The sequence below is a fragment of the Vulpes lagopus genome, chromosome 11, assembly GCF_018345385.1.
Source record: "Vulpes lagopus strain Blue_001 chromosome 11, ASM1834538v1, whole genome shotgun sequence".
Classification (NCBI taxonomy): domain Eukaryota; kingdom Metazoa; phylum Chordata; class Mammalia; order Carnivora; family Canidae; genus Vulpes; species Vulpes lagopus.
The window spans coordinates 27,685,846-27,703,793 of record NC_054834.1 but is presented as its reverse complement, the minus strand read 5'-3'; the positions used below and the strand labels follow the sequence as shown (position 1 = coordinate 27,703,793).

At 43.4% G+C, this 17,948-nt stretch overlaps 1 protein-coding gene across 4 annotated transcripts in view; it reads right to left on the bottom strand.

Annotated features, from left to right (window-relative positions):
- The window catches only part of LY9 (lymphocyte antigen 9), a 31,606-nt gene extending 14,381 nt beyond the window's left edge, over nucleotides 1-17,225 (bottom strand). For 2 of the 4 annotated variants that reach the window (XM_041723514.1, XM_041723517.1), the window contains exons 1-4: nucleotides 17,099-17,225; nucleotides 12,995-13,324; nucleotides 973-1,248; nucleotides 93-422 (exon numbers count right to left, since the gene is read on the bottom strand). In XM_041723514.1, coding sequence (XP_041579448.1) covers nucleotides 93-422; nucleotides 973-1,248; nucleotides 12,995-13,324; nucleotides 17,099-17,222 — 1,060 coding nt within the window. In that variant the 5' untranslated portion in view covers nucleotides 17,223-17,225. Of the gene's footprint in view, nucleotides 1-92; nucleotides 423-972; nucleotides 1,249-12,994; nucleotides 13,325-14,126; nucleotides 14,309-17,098 lie in introns of all 4 variants that reach the window. The other 2 variants (XM_041723516.1, XM_041723515.1) reach the window with 2 other exon arrangements.
- Between the last annotated feature and the right edge of the window lie 723 nt (nucleotides 17,226-17,948).

Here is a 17,948-nt window from a genome sequence, read left to right as displayed (position 1 = left end):
AGGGGGCGGGGGAAGGAAGCAGGAAAAGCAGCAAAGAGGAGAAACATCTCAGGGAAGGAGTTTAATGGTGAGCACTCAGCTCAGAAACTCACCATAGACAAGCAGGGTGATGTGTTTTGTTTTGATGACTCTGGAGGCCTCTGAGCACACATAGGCAGAGTAGTGCCCTGCGTTCTCCATCTTTACCTGGTCAATCTTCAGGGAGAAGTCTTGGCTAGAGTTCTTGTTTGGATCCTTGAACTTAATGGGTGGATCAGCTGTTGCCATTTCTTTCTGTTCTTTGCTGATAATAGACGTGTTAAGCATCCAAACGACGTTCTCTATGTGGTGACTGGCTGAGAATGTTAGGGGCAGGGTGACCGACTCCCCCAGGACTCCCACCACCGTCTCCCCCATTGGTTCTCCTCTGGAGGCTCTTGGAGCTGTAGTCAGAGATGAGACATTGTGGCTTCAGTCATTGGCTCTCTTCCCTGAAGCCTCAGCCTGCCTGAAGGAGGTTGAAGCCTAGTAGGCTCTCTTGCCCGCACCCCTTCTCCCTTCCTCTGATGAGCATCCCCGCTGAGCTCTTGTCATGGACAAATATGCACCTGGCTCTGCCTTCTGCATACTCAGGTCTTTCTTGCCCTCCCTGGCCTTCTGAGGAGACCTCAGGGGACACTTCCACCCAAACAAAGACAAACTGGACCTCTTCATCCATATTCTCTTCCCTTCCCTTGCTCTACCCTTAGAGCTTCACAGTTCCCTGGGAGTTCCCAAGAGCCTTGACAGTCTCTCTCAGGCCCCGGAGGGTAGAGAATAAAGGGTCTCCAAGCCTGTCTTCTTCCTGTGGGATATAAAGGCCCCGGAGGGTAGAGAATAAAGCGTCTCCAAGCCTGACTCCACCTGTGTCCTGCCCAAGCCCTGGTGGTTTAGACTCCATATCTGTTCAGACCTTTTCTGGAATCCCCTGGAGGACCTACGTGGAGCCCGTACCTGTACAGAACTGCTGGACGCGGACAGGGCTGGAAGTATTCTGGCTGACTGGGTTCCTGGCCGTGCAGGTGTATGGCAGGTCTGGGTGACACAGCGTCCATTGGATGGTGAGAGTAGAGCCCTCATGGGATTCAGAAGCATTGGCATCCCTCCCGGTCCAGCTGTACAGAAGATTTGTCCTTGCTTTCTCCACAAAGCAAATCAACGTAACGTTACAGGAGCCACTATCAGATTTGTTCACAGACTTTATGATGACTTGAGGCTCCTGCACTTGCTCTGTAGGGACAACAGCAATGAGGAGATTGCTCAGATCCCTCCCTTCTGCAACAGGAAAGAATAAGGTGATGATGATAGAAGACCTAGGGACAGAAGGGAGAAGCCAGAATCGTGTTCTAGGGAAGTTTTCTCTTCATTTTCCACTGCATACTAGACCTCAGTGCCTCTCTCTTATGCTTCTGCAAACCCTGAATGGGTGTTATCTCCACGAGTCAACATGACAATAGTCTAGTTACTCCTCTGTTCCCCATCAGTATATGAATTACTTAAGGACAGGACCAAGGCCTGTGCCTGAACATTTAACACCTTACTGGCTCATGAAAGTCACTCTGGAATGTTTGGTAAATAAATGGACAAATGAGTCAACCCCAAACACTGCAGAGCAGGGAGGTCTGCCTCTAGAATTTGAGTTGCTTTTGCCTTTTGGTCTAAATTTATGATCATTGTGCTTCCAGACCTTCTTCCTGGTCCTTTCCTTCCCTTTTGTTCCATTTTTTCCTCTATTCACAGTGTGTGTAGGTATTTAAGTTTGCTTTTTTGGGGAACTGGTAATACATAAAATTGAAAAGATACAAAAAGGTGTACATAATTTAAACAGCAAGCTTTCTTGTCCCCAACCACCCACCCATTTCCTCTCTCTAGGAATTACTATTATGAATTTCTTGTTGATATTTCTAGAAATATTCTAGGTATAGATACATACATGACAGCATACTATATATACAGTCCTGAATCCTTTAAAAAATAATAAAAATTAGATTTTTGGGGAAAATGGCAGAGAAGGACCTTAAGCACACCTTGCCTCACTAGATAACACCACACCAATGTAAATAGCCCAGAAAATGACCTGAAGATTGGCAGAACAAATTCTCCACAGCTAAATGTATAGAAGAGGTCACATCAAAGAGGGTGGGAAGGGCAGAGATGCAGTTGGGAATTGACGGACCCACAGGACTATCCGTGGGAGGAAGGGATGGTGTGGGTACAGAGCAGGGACAGAAACAGATTATCACACGGGGAGGACAAATCCCTGTAACATTTGCTTTTGAAAATCAAAGGCACCTGATTTCATGAGTTCTTACAATCAGCTGGGCTTCACATCTGGAACTTTAAAAATCAGCTAGCTCAGCTCTGGGAAGAAAAGAAACAGTCCCTGCCCTTAAAGAAGCAGCACAACAAACAGCCCTGCAGAAACAGCATAGAAGCAGCAGTTTGAAAAACACCTGGAATACATGGGAGAGAGATTTGTTTACTAATCTCAGAGCATGTGCTGGAGGGGCAGAGATCGTTGGGAGATTTCTCCAAGAACAAAGGAGCTGGTGGGTATCATATCCCTCCCCCGCCCCTCAGCCTAGACATACGGACACCTGTGGGAACCAGTGCAGTGCCAACACTCAATACCTAACTTGCTAACAGCACACTCGGCCCCCGCATTCTCCTGTAGACATGCCTCTTCCCATGCCTCCATTCCAGGTCCCCTCCCACAGCAGACCTACGCAAACCTTGCTAACACCAGATACCTCTCCCCAACCTCCACTTCTGCAGATTCCGCCCCCCAACCCAGCTTGCCTGGGTTCCATTTGCTACAGGTCCCTCCCTGCAGCCAACTGGCGCAGACCTTGATGACACTGCTCAGCTTGCCCCTGAGTTCTCCTGTGGTTTTGCCCCTCCAAAGTGATCTTGACCAAAGCCCATCCAAAGTGGTGCCACAAGCCTGGCAGTGTGTAAGCAGTGCCATCAGGGGCCAGCACCATTCCAAAGTGACTCCTGACCCAGGGAGAAGGGAAGGTAACCACACACACACACACACACACACACACATACACACATGAGTTCAACTGTGGCCCCACCAATGGGCTAGGGGCAAACATCTGGTCTGAATGCAGGTCATGCCCACCAAAGAAAAGCTTCCCAGGGAACCAAACAAGGAAAGCACCCTATAGTTCACTGCTATTGCATCTCTGGCAAATGCCTAGTCTGACTCAACTCAAGCTCAGGCAGCCCCAGATTGGCCCACTAACAACAACATGAGGATCAAACCCTGCCCACAACAAGCAAGGACAATCATTGCAGATGACTGGACTGAAGACAAAAGAGGTCAGTCACAACAGCAATGCATACACAGCACATATAGTAGACACCCCTGAATCTCCAAGTTCTGGTGAATGGGACATTGCACTTCAGGGCACTCCTGGACCTCTTCTTCATAAGGCCACTACTTTCAATAGCAGGAGGCACAACTTACTTTCCTACCACATATAAGCAGACACAGAATTAGATAAAAGAAGGAGACAGAAGAATATGTCCCAAATGAAAGAATAGGACAAACTCATGGCAATAGAGATAAAAGAAATGGAGATAAGTAATATGCCTGGAGAATTTATTTATTTATTTATTTATTTATTTATTTATAGAAATTAGATTTTTAATTTTTTAAAATTTTTATTTATTTATGATAGTCACACACACACACACACAGAGAGAGAGAGAGAGAGAGAGAGAGAGGCAGAGACACAGGCAGAGGGAGAAGCAGGCTCCATGCACCGGGAGCCCGACGTGGGATTCAATCCGGGGTCTCCAGGATCGCGCCCTGGGCCAAAGGCAGGCACCAGACCTCTGCGCCATCCAGGGATCCCTGGAGAATTTATTTTATTAAAACATTTTTGTTTATTTATTTGAGAGAGAGAGAGAGAGAGAGAAAATGAGCATGAATGGGGGCAGGGGAGAGGCAGAGGGAGAAACAGACTCCCTGCTGAGCAAGGAGCTCAACACAGGGCTTGATCCCAGGACCCCGAGATCATGACCTGAGCTGAAGGCAGATGCTTAACCAACTGAGCCATCTAGGTGCCTCTGGTGGAGAATTTAAAGTAATGGTCATAAAGACATTCGCTGGACTTGAGAAGAGTGGAGGACCTCAGTGAGACCTTTAAAAAAGAGATAAAAAAACATAAAAAGGGTTCAAATTTAAGTGACCATCAACTTAATATAGCCTGCTATATGAAGAGGATGTTATATACAAACCTAATGGTAACCACAAATGAAAAACTAGTAATAGATATGCAAAAAACAAACAGAAAATAATCTAACACTAAGGAAAGCCAACAAACCATGATAGACGAGAGTAAGAAAAGAAACAGAGAACTACAAAAACAACAATAAAACAAGTAGCAAAATGTCAGTAAGTACATTGCAATAATTATTTTGAATGTAAATGGACTGAAAGCTCCAATCAAAAGACAAAGGGTGATAGAATGGATAAAAAAGCAAGACCTACACCAATAAAAAATAAATTTATCAAAAAAAAAAAAAAAGCAAGACCTATCTATGTGCGCCTACAAGAGACTAAGGCCTAAAGACACATGTAGATTGAAAGTGAAGGGATGGAAAAGCATTTATCATGCTAGTGGAAAGGAAAAGAAAGCTGGGGAAGCAATACTTATATCAGACAAAATAGACCCTAAAACAGATGTAACAAGAGACAAAGAAGGACACTATATAATCATAAAGGGAACAATCCAATAAGAGGATATGACAATTGTTATTTATGTAGCCAACATGGGAGTACCCAAATACATAAAGCAGCTAATAAAAAAAATAAAGGAAGTTATTGATAGTAATACAACAATAGTAGGGGAGTTTAACACTCCACTTACATCAATGGTAGATCATCCAAAAAGAAAAGCAACAAGGAAACTGTGGCTTTGAATGACACACTGGACCAGATGGATCTAACAGATATATTCAGAACATTCCATCTTAAAACAGCAGAGTACACATTATTTTCAAGTGTACATGGAACATTCTTCAGAATAGATCACATACTAGGTCACCAAACAAGTCTCAACAAGTTCAAAAAGATCAAAGTCATATTGTACATCTTTTCTGACCACAACACTATGAAACTAGGAATAAATTACAAGAAAAATTTGGAAAGAACAGAAATACATGGAAGTTAAATAACATGCTACTAAACAATGAATGGATCAGCCAAGAAGTCAAAGAGAGAATAAAAAAATACAGGGAGACAAATGAAAATGAAAACACAACAGTCTAAAATCTTTGGGATGAAGGAGAAGATGTTGTAAGAAGGAAGTTTATAGCAGTATACACCTACCTCAAGAAGCAAGAAATCTCAAATAAACAACCTAACTTTATATGTAAAAGAGCTAGAAAAAGAACAACAGCAACAAAAACCCAAAGCCAGTAAGAGAAAGCAAATAATTGATATTACAGCAAAAATAAATGAAATAGAAACTTAAAAAAAAATTATTTATTTATGATAGTCACAGAGACAGAGAGAGAGAGAGAGAGGCAGAGACATAGGCAGAGGGAAAAGCAGGCTCCATGCACTGGGAGCCCCATGTGGGATTCGATCCTAGGTCTCCAGGATTGTGCCCTGGGCCAAAGGCAGGCGCCAAGCCGCTGCGCCACCCAGGGATCCTTTTTTTTTTTTTTAAATTTTTTATTTATTTATGTGAAATAGAAACTTAAAAAAATAGAACAGATCAATGAAATCAGGAGCTGATTCTTTGAAAAGATCAAGAAAATTAATAAACCTTAGCCAGTCTTCAGGGGTGGGAGAGGGGAGGTAGGAGGAGGAGGAGAAGAGAGAGAGAGAACTCAAATAAATTCAGAAATGAAAGACGAGAAATAACAACTGACACCACAGAAAGATAAAGGACTATAAAAGAATGTTATGAAAAATTATATGCCAACAAGTTGGACAATCTAGAAGAAATGGGCAAATTCCTAGAAACATATAACCTCCCAAAACTGAATCAGGAAGAAATAGAAAATTTGAACAGACTGATTACCAACAATGAAGTAGAGTCAATGATATAAAAACTTCCCCAAAATAAAAGTCCAGGACCAGACAGCTTCACAGATCAATTCTACCAAACATTTAAAGAATAAAAGCCATTTGATAATTCCAGTAGGTACAGAAAAGCATTTGACAAACTACAGCATCCATTCATGATAAAAATCCTCAGCAAAGTAAGTTTAGAGGGACTATACCTCAACATAATAAAGGCCATATAGAAAAAACCCCACAGCTAACATTTTACTCAATAGGGAAAAACTGAGAGCTTTCCCTCTAAGGTTAGATAAACATCCTTATCTATAAGGATGTCCACTGTCACCACTTTTATTCAACATAGTTCTGGGTGTCCTAGCCACAGCAATCAGACAACAAAAAGAGGGGCGCCTGGGTGGCTCAGTCGGTTAAGTGTCTGCCTACGGCACATGTCATGATCCCAGGGTCCTGGACTCAAGCCCTGCTTCAGGCTCTCTGCTCAGCAGGGAGCCTGCTTCTCCCTCTCCCTCTGCCTACTGCTCCCCCTGCTTGTGCTCTCTGTCAAGTAATAAATAAATAAACAAATAAATAAATAGATTTAAAAAAAGACAACAAAAAGGGATAAAAGGCATCCAAATTGGTAACAAAGAAGTAAAACTTTCACTATTTGTGGATATTATGTATAGAAAACCCTAAGGATTCTACCAAAAAAACTACTACAACAGATAATGAATTCAGAAAAGTTGCAGGATTCAAAATCAACATACAGAAAACCATTGCACTTCTATACACTAATAATGAGGCAGCAGAGAGAAATTAAGAAAATAATCTCTTTTGCAATTGCACCAAAAATAATAAAACACTCAGCAACAAACTTAACCAAGGAGGTGAAAAACTAGTACTCTGAAAACTATAAAACACTGATGAAAGAAATTGAATATGGCACAAAGAAATGGAAAGATATTCTATGCTCATGGATTGGAAAAGCAAATATTATTAAAATGTCCATATAATCCAAAGCAATCTATCTACAGAGGTAGTATAATCCCTATCAAAATACCAACTAGAAAAAACAATCTAGTTGTTTTTTCACAGAACTAGAAAAAACAATCCCAAAATTTGTATGGAGCCACACAAGAACTGAATAGTCAAAACAATCTTGAAAAAGAAGAACAAAACTGGAGGTATCCTGATTCCAGATTTCAAGATGTATGACAAAGCTGTAGAAATCAAAGCAGTATGGTCCTGGCACAAAAATGGACAGATCAATGGAACAGAATTGTTCCCAGGAATAAACCCATGATTATATGGTGATTAATCTTTGACAAAGGAGACAAAAATATGCAATAGGAAAAAGACAATCTCTTCAACAAATAGTGTTAAGAAAACTGGAAGGGGACTTGCAAAAGAAACTGAATCACTTTCTTACACTACACACAAAAACAAATTTAGGATTAAGGACCTAAATGTGAGACTAGAAACCATAAAAATCCTAGAAAAGAGCAAAGACAGTGATTTCTGTAACATTGGCCACAGCAACATTTTTATAGATATGTCTCCAGAGGCAAGGAAAACAAAAGCAAAAATAAACTACTGGGACTACATCAAAATAAAAAACCTGCACATCAAAAGTAGCAATCAATAAAACTAGAAAACAACCTATTGAATGGGAGACGATATTTGCAAATGACATATTGGATAAAGGGTTAGTGCCCAAATTATATAAAGAACTTACACAACTCAACACCCCAAAAACAAATAACCCAATTAAAAAATGGGCGGAAGACATGAACAGACACTTCTCCAAAGAAGATATCCAGATGGCCAACAGACACATGAAAAGATGCTCATAATCACTCATCATCAGGAAATGCAAATCAAAACCACAATGAGATGTCATCTCATACCTGTCAGGTGGTTAAAATAAAAACACAAGAAACAAGTATTAGCAAGGCTGTGGAGAAAAAGGAACCCTCATGCCCCTCATGCACTGTTGGTGGGAAAGCAAACTGGTATAGCCACTGTGGAAAACAGTACGGTTCCTCAAAAAAATTAAAAAATAGAATGAATATATGATCCCGTAATTCCAGTACTGGGTATTTACCCGAAGAATATGAAAACACTAATTTGAAAAGATATACGCACCCTTGTGTTTATAACAGCATTATTTACAATAGCCAAATTATGAAAGCAGCCCAAGTGTCTATCAATAGATGAATGGACAAAGAAGATGTGGGGGATCCCTGGGTGGCTCAGCTGTTTAACCCCTGCCTTTGGCCCAGGGCATGATCTTGGAGACCCGGGATCAAGTCCCATATCAGATTCTCAGCATGGAGCCTGCTTCTCCCTCTGCCTGTCTCTGCCTCTCTCTCTCTCTCTGTGTCTTTCATGAATGAATGAATAAATAAAATCTTAACAAAAATAAAGAAGATATGGTATCTAATACATATATATTCATACATACATATATGAATATTAGGCAGCTATAAAAATGAATGAAATCTTGTCATTTGTAACAACATGGATGTGGTTCTAGAGAGTATTATGCTAAGTGAAATAGGTTAGTCAGAGAAAGACAAATACCATATGATATCACTCTTATGTGGAATTTAAGAAATAAAATGAACAAAGAATAAAAAAGCCAAACCAAAAAACAGATTTTTTTTTTTTCAAAAAACAGATTCTTAACCACAGAGCACACACTGATGGTTGCCTGAGGGTGGGTAGGGGATGGGTGAACTAAGTGAAGGGGATTAAGAGTACACTCATCATGACGAGCACTGGGTGCTGTATGAAAGTACTGAATCACCATATTGCACACCTGAAATTAATAGAACATTGTATGTTAACTATGCTGGAATTTAAAAAAGTTAACAATATATCTTGGAAATTGTTGTATGTCAGTACACATTGAGTTCATTCACTCTACTTCTATTCACTGCATAGAATTCCATTTTTTTTTAACACATGCAGAGCACTCGACAAGTCAATAAAAGAAGGTCAAACTACTTGATAGAAAGTTGGTGCCATAGGCTGAATGGTGTCTTCCCCAAGTTCATATCTTGAAGCCCTAACTTCTAGCACCTCAGGATATGATTTTATTTGGATATAGGACTGTATCTGGAGACAGGAGTTGTTTTTTTTTTTTTTAACCACATATCTTTTATTTTTTTAAAGATTTTATTTATTTATTCATGAGAGACAGAGACAGAGAGAGAGAGAGAGAGGCAGAGACACAGGCAAAGGACTCGATCCCAGGACCCCGGGATCACGACCTGAGCAGAGGGCAGATGTTCAACCATTGAGCCACCGGGGTGCCCCAGAAATATGGATTTTATTTTATTATTATTATTTTTTTAAATATATATTTTTAATTTTATTTATTTATTTATGATAGTCACAGAGAGAGAGAGAGAGAGAGAGAGAGAGAGAGGCAGAGACACAGGCAGAGGGAGAAGCAGGCTCCATGCACCGGGAGCCCGACGTGGGATTCGATCCCGGGTCTCCAGGATCGCGCCCTGGGCCAAAGACAGGCGCTAAACTGCTGCGCCACCCAGGGATCCCAGAAATATGGATTTTAAAAGTGATTCTGGTGAGGGCTCAGAAAGAAAAGAGGAGAGCCTTAGAGAAAGCTTCTACTATCCTAGAGTTATATATGTATTATCATGAACAGAATATTGGTAGAAATATGAACATTACAGGTGTTTCTGGTGAGGAATCAGGTGAAACTGAGGATGTATTATTGAAAACTGGAGAAAGTGTGACACTTGTGCTCAAGTGGTGAAGAACTTAGGCAAATTGTGCTTTAGTGTTTTGTAGAAAGTAGAACATTTAAGTGGTAAACAAGTACTTAGCCAAGGAGATTTCTAAGCAAAGCATTGAGGGCACTGTGTGTTTTTTCCTTTCTGCTTGTAGTAAAAATTTGGAGGAGAGGCACACACTGCAGAAGGAAGTGCTGAGCAAGACAAAACCACCAGAACTTGAAAATTCGGGAAATTCTCAGGCTATCCATATTACAAAAACTAAGAAAGCGTGTCTGGGGAGAACACTAAGGATGTGGCGAAGCAACATTTGCTAGAGAGATTACAACGTGACTCATGGGTTAAGTCAGCCATCCCAGCAGAAATGCCGCCAGCGTGGACCAGAGGAACAGAGATGTGGACAAAAAGAAGAAAGGCCGTCAGACTCGTGGGATTCTCTAGGATGGGCCAATAGAGCTATTCAGCTGAGATCATGCCTTCTCCTTCACGGGAAGAACAGCCCTCAAGAACAGTTTGGAGTTTGATAGAGCTGCCATGGCCTTTGCCACCATGGGCTCAGAGGGGACAGACCCAGGGGCAGTTGGTGAGGTGATGTCCTCCTGGGCAGGGTTCCTGCCCAGGGTGAAGGAGGTGGGGCTGCCACCCCAAGGGGGCCGAGAGAATAGAGCATAGAGCCAAGGACTGTTCTTGAAAACTAAAGTTTAATGGAACTTGGCCTGCTAGGTTTCAGACTTGCCCTAGCAAGGCCCATGACTCCTTTCTTCTTTTCCATTGCTCCCTTTTGTAATATGAATGTCTATCCTATGCCTGTCCTGTCATTATAGTTTGGAAATAGATAACTTGTCAGGTTTCAAAGGTTCACAGCTGAGGAGGAATCTTGCCACAGGATCAATTATACCTCAGGTCTCACCCATAAAATCTTTAGGGGATATTTAGATAAGACTTTGGACTCCGCTAAGATGGCGGAATGGGTTAGTGCTAATGGGATGGCGCTTAGATGTGGGGATGTTGGGATAGAGTGAAAGTATTTTGCATGTGAGAAGGAAATAAGTTTTGGGGGGTCAGAGGGCAGACTATTATGTCTCATCATGTCCCCTCAAAATGCCTATGTTGGAGTCCTAATCCCTGGTACCTCAGGATGTGACTGTATTTGGAGACAGAGCCTTTATTTATTTATTTTTTAAATATTTTATTTATTTATTCATGAGAGACACAGAGAGAGAGGCAGAGACACAGGCAGAGGGAGAAGCAGGGTTCTTGCAAGGAGCCTGATGTGGGACTTGATCCCGGGACCCAGGGATCATGACCTGAGCCAAAGGCAGAGGCTCAACCACTGAGCCACCTAGGAGCTCCTGCAGACAGAACCTTTAAAGAGATAATTAAGTTAAAATGGAGTCATTAGGAACCAAGAAACAGACTCTTAAGTATAGAGAACCCACTGGTGATCACCAGCAGGATAGTGGATGGAATTATGGGAGAAATAGGTGATGGGGATTAGGATTACACATATCATGATGAGCACTGAGTCATCTACAGAAGTGTTGAGTCACTATATTGTACCCCTGAAACTAATATAACACTGTATGTTAACTAACCAGAATTAAAAAAAAAAACTTAAAAAGAAGAATGACTTATATCGATTGTATATTAACCAGTAAACTATTTATTTATTTATTTATTCATTAATTTATAAAAACTATTTAAAAGAGCACTTTTAAACTTCTCATTTCTTTTTAAAATTCTCTTCTACAAAAGTTTATCCCCAAGTATAAAGATTTTTTAAGTATCCTTAAAAAAATGGGGTTGTTAGGGTGGACCGAATCCAGCATGACGGGAGATTAGAACACAGACAGGACAAACAGAGGGATGACCATATGAGGACATATCAAAACGCTGGTGGGGCACCTGGGTGGCTCAGTGGTTGAGCATCTGCCTTTGGCTTAGGGCATGACCCCGGGGTCATGGGATCGAGTCCCATATCGGGATCCCTGCAGGGAGCCTGTTTCTCCCTCTGCTTGTGTCTCTGCCTCTCTCTCTGTGTCTCTCACGAATAAATACCGCCCCCCCCCTTAAAGGTGACTATCTGTAAGCCTAGGAGCAAGAAAAAACCCAACCTGCTGACACCTTGATCTCGGAGTTCTACCCTCCAGAACTGAGAAAATAAGTTTCCGTTGTTTAAACCACCCGGTCTGTGGTATTTTATTATGGCAACCCTAGCAAGCTAGTATAGGTGGGTAAAGGGTATTAACAGAGTTGCAGAAAAGATAGTACAAATGCTTCCTAAACATATTTTGGTTGTGTTTTCACTCTGCAGCTATATTCATAGAACTGGGTGTAAAGGACCAACATGGTAGTCCTATTTGTCCCAGAGGGGTAAATACCTGGGGGTGGGGGAAATCTGCTTTTAAAAATTGGGGCACCTGAGTGGCTCAGTCGGTTAAGCAACTGTCTTCAGCTCAGGTCATGATCCTGGGGTCTTGGGATGGAGCCCAAAGTCAGGCTCCCTCCTCAGAAGGGAGGCTGCTTCTCCCTTTCCCAGCCTCTCCCCTGTTTATGCTCACTCACTCTCTCCCTCAAATAAATAAATAAAGTTTTTTAAAAAAGTAAATAAAAGATCAGGGATGCCTGGATGGCCCAGCCGATTGAGCATCCGCCTTTGGCTCAGGTCATGATCTCAGAGTCCTGGGATCAAGCATGTCTAGCTCTGTGCTTAGTGGGGAGTCTGCTTCTCCCTCTCCTTTTTTTTTTTAAGATTTTATTTATTTATTCATAGAGAGAGAGGCAGAGACACAGGCAGAGGAAGAAGCAGGCATCATACAGAGAGCCTGATGTGGGACTCGATCCAGGGTCTCCAGGATCATGCCCTGGGCTGCAGGCGGCGCTAAACCACTGCGCCACCGGGGCTGCCCTCTCCCTCTCCTTCTATGCCTCCCCCCACTCGTGATCTCTCTCTTTCTCTCTGTCAAATAAATAAATAAATCTTTAAAAAAATGAGGGGTGCCTGGGTGGGTCAGTTGGTTCAGCATCTGGCTCGTGATTTCAGCTCAGGTCATGATCTAGGGTCATAAGATTGAGCCCCAAGTGGAGTCTGCTTCAGATTCTCTCTCTCCCCCTGCCCACTCCCATCTCAAAATAAATTTTAAAATTCTTCAATAAATGATAAAAACCCACAGAAGTCTCTGGAACTCACCATAGAGATGCAGGAAAAACTCCTTGTCAGTGGTGACTTTAGCATTCTTATAATTTATCTGGGCTTTGTAGGGTCCTGCATCTTCCAAAGTCAGATTGTTGAGAGATAAGGAGTAACTGTTGAAGCTGATGTTTAGTCGGTCCTGGTAGCTTTTGTCCATAATGATAATATCTTTTTGTGCACTTGCAAAAGCAAGAGCTTTTTGGGGACGACTCCAGGTGACATGCTCCAACTCTTTGTCTATTGAAATGTTCAGGAAGAAAGTCACCGAACCCTCTAGAATCCCTGGCACCTCCATTTGGGCTGAGTCCTTTCCAGAGGCTCCTGGCCCTGCAGAGACAGAAGAGGGACTTGGCGGAGGTGCTGGACTCCTCAAGGCAGCCTTCATTCACTCATTCAATAAAGACGCACCAGTAAGAAATGTCAGATGTGGAGAAATGAAATGAAATTCCTGTCCTCCTCCCTCTGGGCTTGTTGCCTAAACAGAATCATTCATTCATTCCCTCACTTAAGAAACACTCTCCCACAAACGCATGTACAATAATCAGTAAAACAGACTTTCTAGATTTCTGTCCCAGCAAAGGAATTAGCTTTGTGACTTTGGGTGAATTTTTGCATTTCTCTGAGAATCAGTTTACTCATCCATAAGACTGAAACGTTCACACCTATACTATCTTCCCTTAGAGATATAGTAGAGACGGAATAAAAACAGTGCTGTAAATCATAAAGAACAAAAGAAGTTAAAGAGGAGTGTCTTTTAAAAAATAAGATAGGTTGATGTATGGCTAGCAGGGTGGGTAGATGGACGGGGCATGAGAAGGCAAGCGAAACGACACTAATGGTAGAACTGGGGTGCAAAGCACATGAGTGTTCAGTGCAAAATTCTTTCAAGGGTTCTCTGTGTTCAAGAATTTTCATAATGAAATGTTGGCAACAAAAAGAACACTTCTCATCTCTGTCTCACTCTTCTTTTACTTCATTGTTCAGGGGATCTCAGACTGGCTTTGCCTTGGCCAGGGAAATCTGGTCTGTCCTTAGGAACAAGGTTCGGGGTTGGGAATAGTTAAGTAACATTGATTCTGCTCCTGATTTCATCTTGGGAAAGACCAAGATCCCCGATAAACATTGTTACCACAGCTTCCACAGGCCCGGCATCTGTCCAAGGCAGCTCATTTTCTTGTAGGGGCCCTGGGAGTGTCTGCTGGGTGACCCCAGTCTGGATTCCCAGATTCAAGGGCTTCTGAGGCTCTGGAGAGTCCTCTGAAAATTCCAGATCAAATCAGATGGGTTCAGGACCCAGATTACTCCAGGGATCTGGGTGGGAAAAATATATAGAAAATATTAGAGAGACAGGAAAAGCAAAGTACAGCCTAGAGGGGTGGAAAGAGGCTGAGGTGTGCTCCGAAGGCCCAGAGGGTATAGGGTTCTGCAGAGCTCTATAGAAGAGACACCAGATTGGTGCAGATTGGTGCGGGGCTAGGGGGCGGGAAGGTGGTTCACTACCCGTATCGGTCAAGCACTCGGACTTTGTAGAGAGGTGGCTAGGGAGGACCAAGCTCGGGACCTAGGAAAAGCTAGGCTAGGTCAGTTGAGGTGGATTCTGAGGGGAGTCCGAAGGCAGAAGCTGGGTTGGTGCAATGCTGGTTTGAAGTTACCTGAAAGAGAGCTCTTCCCTTCTGGAAGACACTGCTTATGATTGCTATGGCATGTTAACACTGCAGAAATTACCTCATTCGATCCTCAAAATTATCTCAAAATTAGCCCCTTTCTACAGACGAGGAGCTAACATTTCGAGAGTTTTCGCCACTTGCCCGAGATTACAGGGTTGGTCAGCTGCAGAGCCCAGATTCCATTAACAAGATGCCCCAGAATGCGGTGGCCCAGAGCGCTGCCCACCCCCATCCTAGGAGGCCAGAAGGTCCTGATTCTTGGCTGGGCACGTGTGACTGCACCCGTTTCTCCTCACATCAAAGCTAAGCAAAGGCTCACAGACTTGATAGGAGTGGGATGTGGTTCCTATAGGTCCAATCCTGTTACTGTCACGGGGAACAATGCTATAGGACTCTCAGTACAGTGACAGGAGTCCCAGTATTGGCCATCTTATTTTGAACTATGCCATTTGGCAAATAATAAAAGGGTATTTATTCAATGATCTCGATAACCGAATTTGGCTTCCCCATCTTTAATAGTTTCCAAATCATGCACTTAGTGATTATTATAACAATCAGTTTCCACCAATTATGTGCCAAGCGCTTGCTTACATATATCATTTTTGATCATTTTTAATCTCGGAGAGTCTTGCATGATACATCTTACTAATCACCTTCTACATTTAAGAAACAGAGGCTCACACAGCTAGGAAGTAATGGAGCAAAGATCTGATTTCAAATGTTTCCGATACTAGGCCCACCACTTTGGAGTATGGACTATTCTGAGCTGAGGGCAATCAAGACCCTGTGAGCTCAAGAGATACTTTTGCCCCTCCCTTAACCACACAGAAGAATCTAAATTCGGGGTCTTTCCCAGATAAGGGTTATTAGCAGAGATAAATTTTATCTGAGTGACCCATCTGTATGGTGGGGCAAATATCTAATTACCAACATCTGCTCTTCTCCACCCTATAAACTACATTGCTTCGCTCTGAAGTCCCAGACCCCTGCCCCCTTCTCCTTAATTTAGGATGACATATATACCACATTTTGCCCCAACGGTCTTTGGAATTTCCATGTCTGTGTGGTTTCCCATGTGCTATTAAATTTGATTGTGTTGGGGATCCCTGGGTGGCTCAGCGGTTGAGCGCCTGCCTTTGGCCCAGGGCATGATCCTGGAGTTCTGGGATCAAGTCCCACATCGGGCTACCTGCATTGAGCCTGCTTCTCCCTCTGCCTGTGTCTCTGCCTCTCTCTCTCTCTGTGTCTCTCATGAATAAAAAAAAAAAATTGATTATGTTCTGTTAATTTGTCTCATGTCAATTTGATTCTTATTCTGGCTAGAAGGACCTTGAAAGGGATAGGAATTCTTGCTCCCCTAAAAGGGGATGGGATATTCTTTCTCCTTGACATACTAAAGTGGAAAGATTTTTCACCCTCCTGCCTCCTAAGTTCCTGAAACCATTCCTTGGAGACACAAGACATCAAAGAAACTCCCTGCTAGACCAAAAGAGTGAAGTTTGAGGATACCCCAACCAGTGGAGCTAGTCAGAGGGAAGTGCCTCTTTGACTTGAAATTTGCTTGTTGGTCATCTGAGGCTTGGGTGACAGTAGATTGGGTAACTTCAGGTTTATCCAACACAACCAAGTAGCACCACAAGAGCTGGGTGTAGATATATATAAACAGCTGTGATACTTGATGTTTTTGTGGGAGCAAAGTTAAGATGGAAAATGAAAAGAGATCATACTGGAACCCAGGCCTGGAGTCTAGGTCCTGCCCCATATATCATCTGGGAGTCCTTCTAGAACTCCCCTCACTGCCCACCTCTCCAACTCCCACTGTTCTCAGGCCCCTATGCTACCCGTGCTAACCTCCAAGGTCCTGGGGAAAACAGGAGTCCAGAGGGACAGTAGATGTCACTGTACCAGATAGCTGAGACCCTCCCTGGGGTACTGGGTCAGCTCTGCCCATTGGCCATCGGCCATGCTGCTGAGAGATTATTTCTCAAAAACTTGCAGGACTTGGGCCTTGATGGAGAGGTAGGATGAGGGGAGAAAAGGACATTCAGAGAGAAGCCACTTAGCCCAGGGCCATGAGACCATCTCCAGATCCCGCAGGGAAGCCTGAAGTTTGGAATGTGTGATAAACATGGCAGGACGTAGAAAGAAGCTCCAACAGTTCTATGTGTCCCTGGGAAAGAGGGGGTGGCCTGTCATCAGGATTTCCCTCTATCTCTCTGTGGATTTTATCCACATTATCCAGAGAACAAATTCATCACTCAGCATTTCTTAGTAGGAAAGTGTGAGGGTGAGAGGAACGTAGTCTGGGGATAAAGGTGAAACATCTGGGAATAAAGTGAAACCCAAGGGAAATTACCACGGGAGAGGAGTTTTCTGATCTTACCAATAAGAACGTGACCAGCCCAGAGAGGTGGTGGCCGTAGCGGGGACTTACCCAAGAACAGGAAGAGGAGAAAGTTCCACAGAAAAGAAGAGAATGCGTGAGGCTGGCTCTTCCGTGGTTTACTGGAGAAGGGCCGTAGAGCCCCGTCACCCGGATGTCTCTTTGGGCCCGCCATGATGATGTGCTCTCAGCTCTCGGGCTGAAAGAGGAAGCTCTTACCACAGCGCCCCTGTGTGTGTCAGTGCGTGAGCGTGCGTGCGTGTGTGTGTGTGTGTGTGTGTGTGTGTGTGTGAGACGGGGAGGGTTGTTTGCATCTGGCACCACAGACTCCTCCCCTTGCTCAGGCTGGTGTAGGGGTCCCAAGATCAGAGTCGTGTGCTGGGTGCCTGGGTGCCTCAGGGGCTGAGCCTCTGCCTTCGGCTCAGGGTGTGACCATGGGGTCCCGGGATCGAGTCCCACATCAGGGCCCCCTGCAGGGGCCTGCTTCTCCCTCTGCCTGTGTCTCTGCCTCTCTCTCTCCGTGTCTCTCATGAATAAATACAATTAAAAAAAAAGAACAGGGACGCCTGGGTGGCTCAGCAGTTGAACTTCTGCCTTTGGCTCAGGTCATGACCCCGGAGTCCTGGGATTGAGTCCCACGTGGGGCTCCCTGCATGGAGCCTGCTTCTCCCTCTGCCTGTGTCTCTGCCTCTTACTCTCTCTCTCTCTCTGTGTCTCTCATGAATAAATAAATAAAATCTTAAAAAAAAAATCTTAAAAAATAAAAAAATCTTAAACAAAAAGAGTGCCATGCTTTACTGACTGAGCCAAACAGGCGCCCCTGTAGTCACCTGTAGTCACCTCTTCTTGAGAGTGGGATGGGTGCACTGGCTTGATTCTACTGAGTAGAATGTGGCAGCAG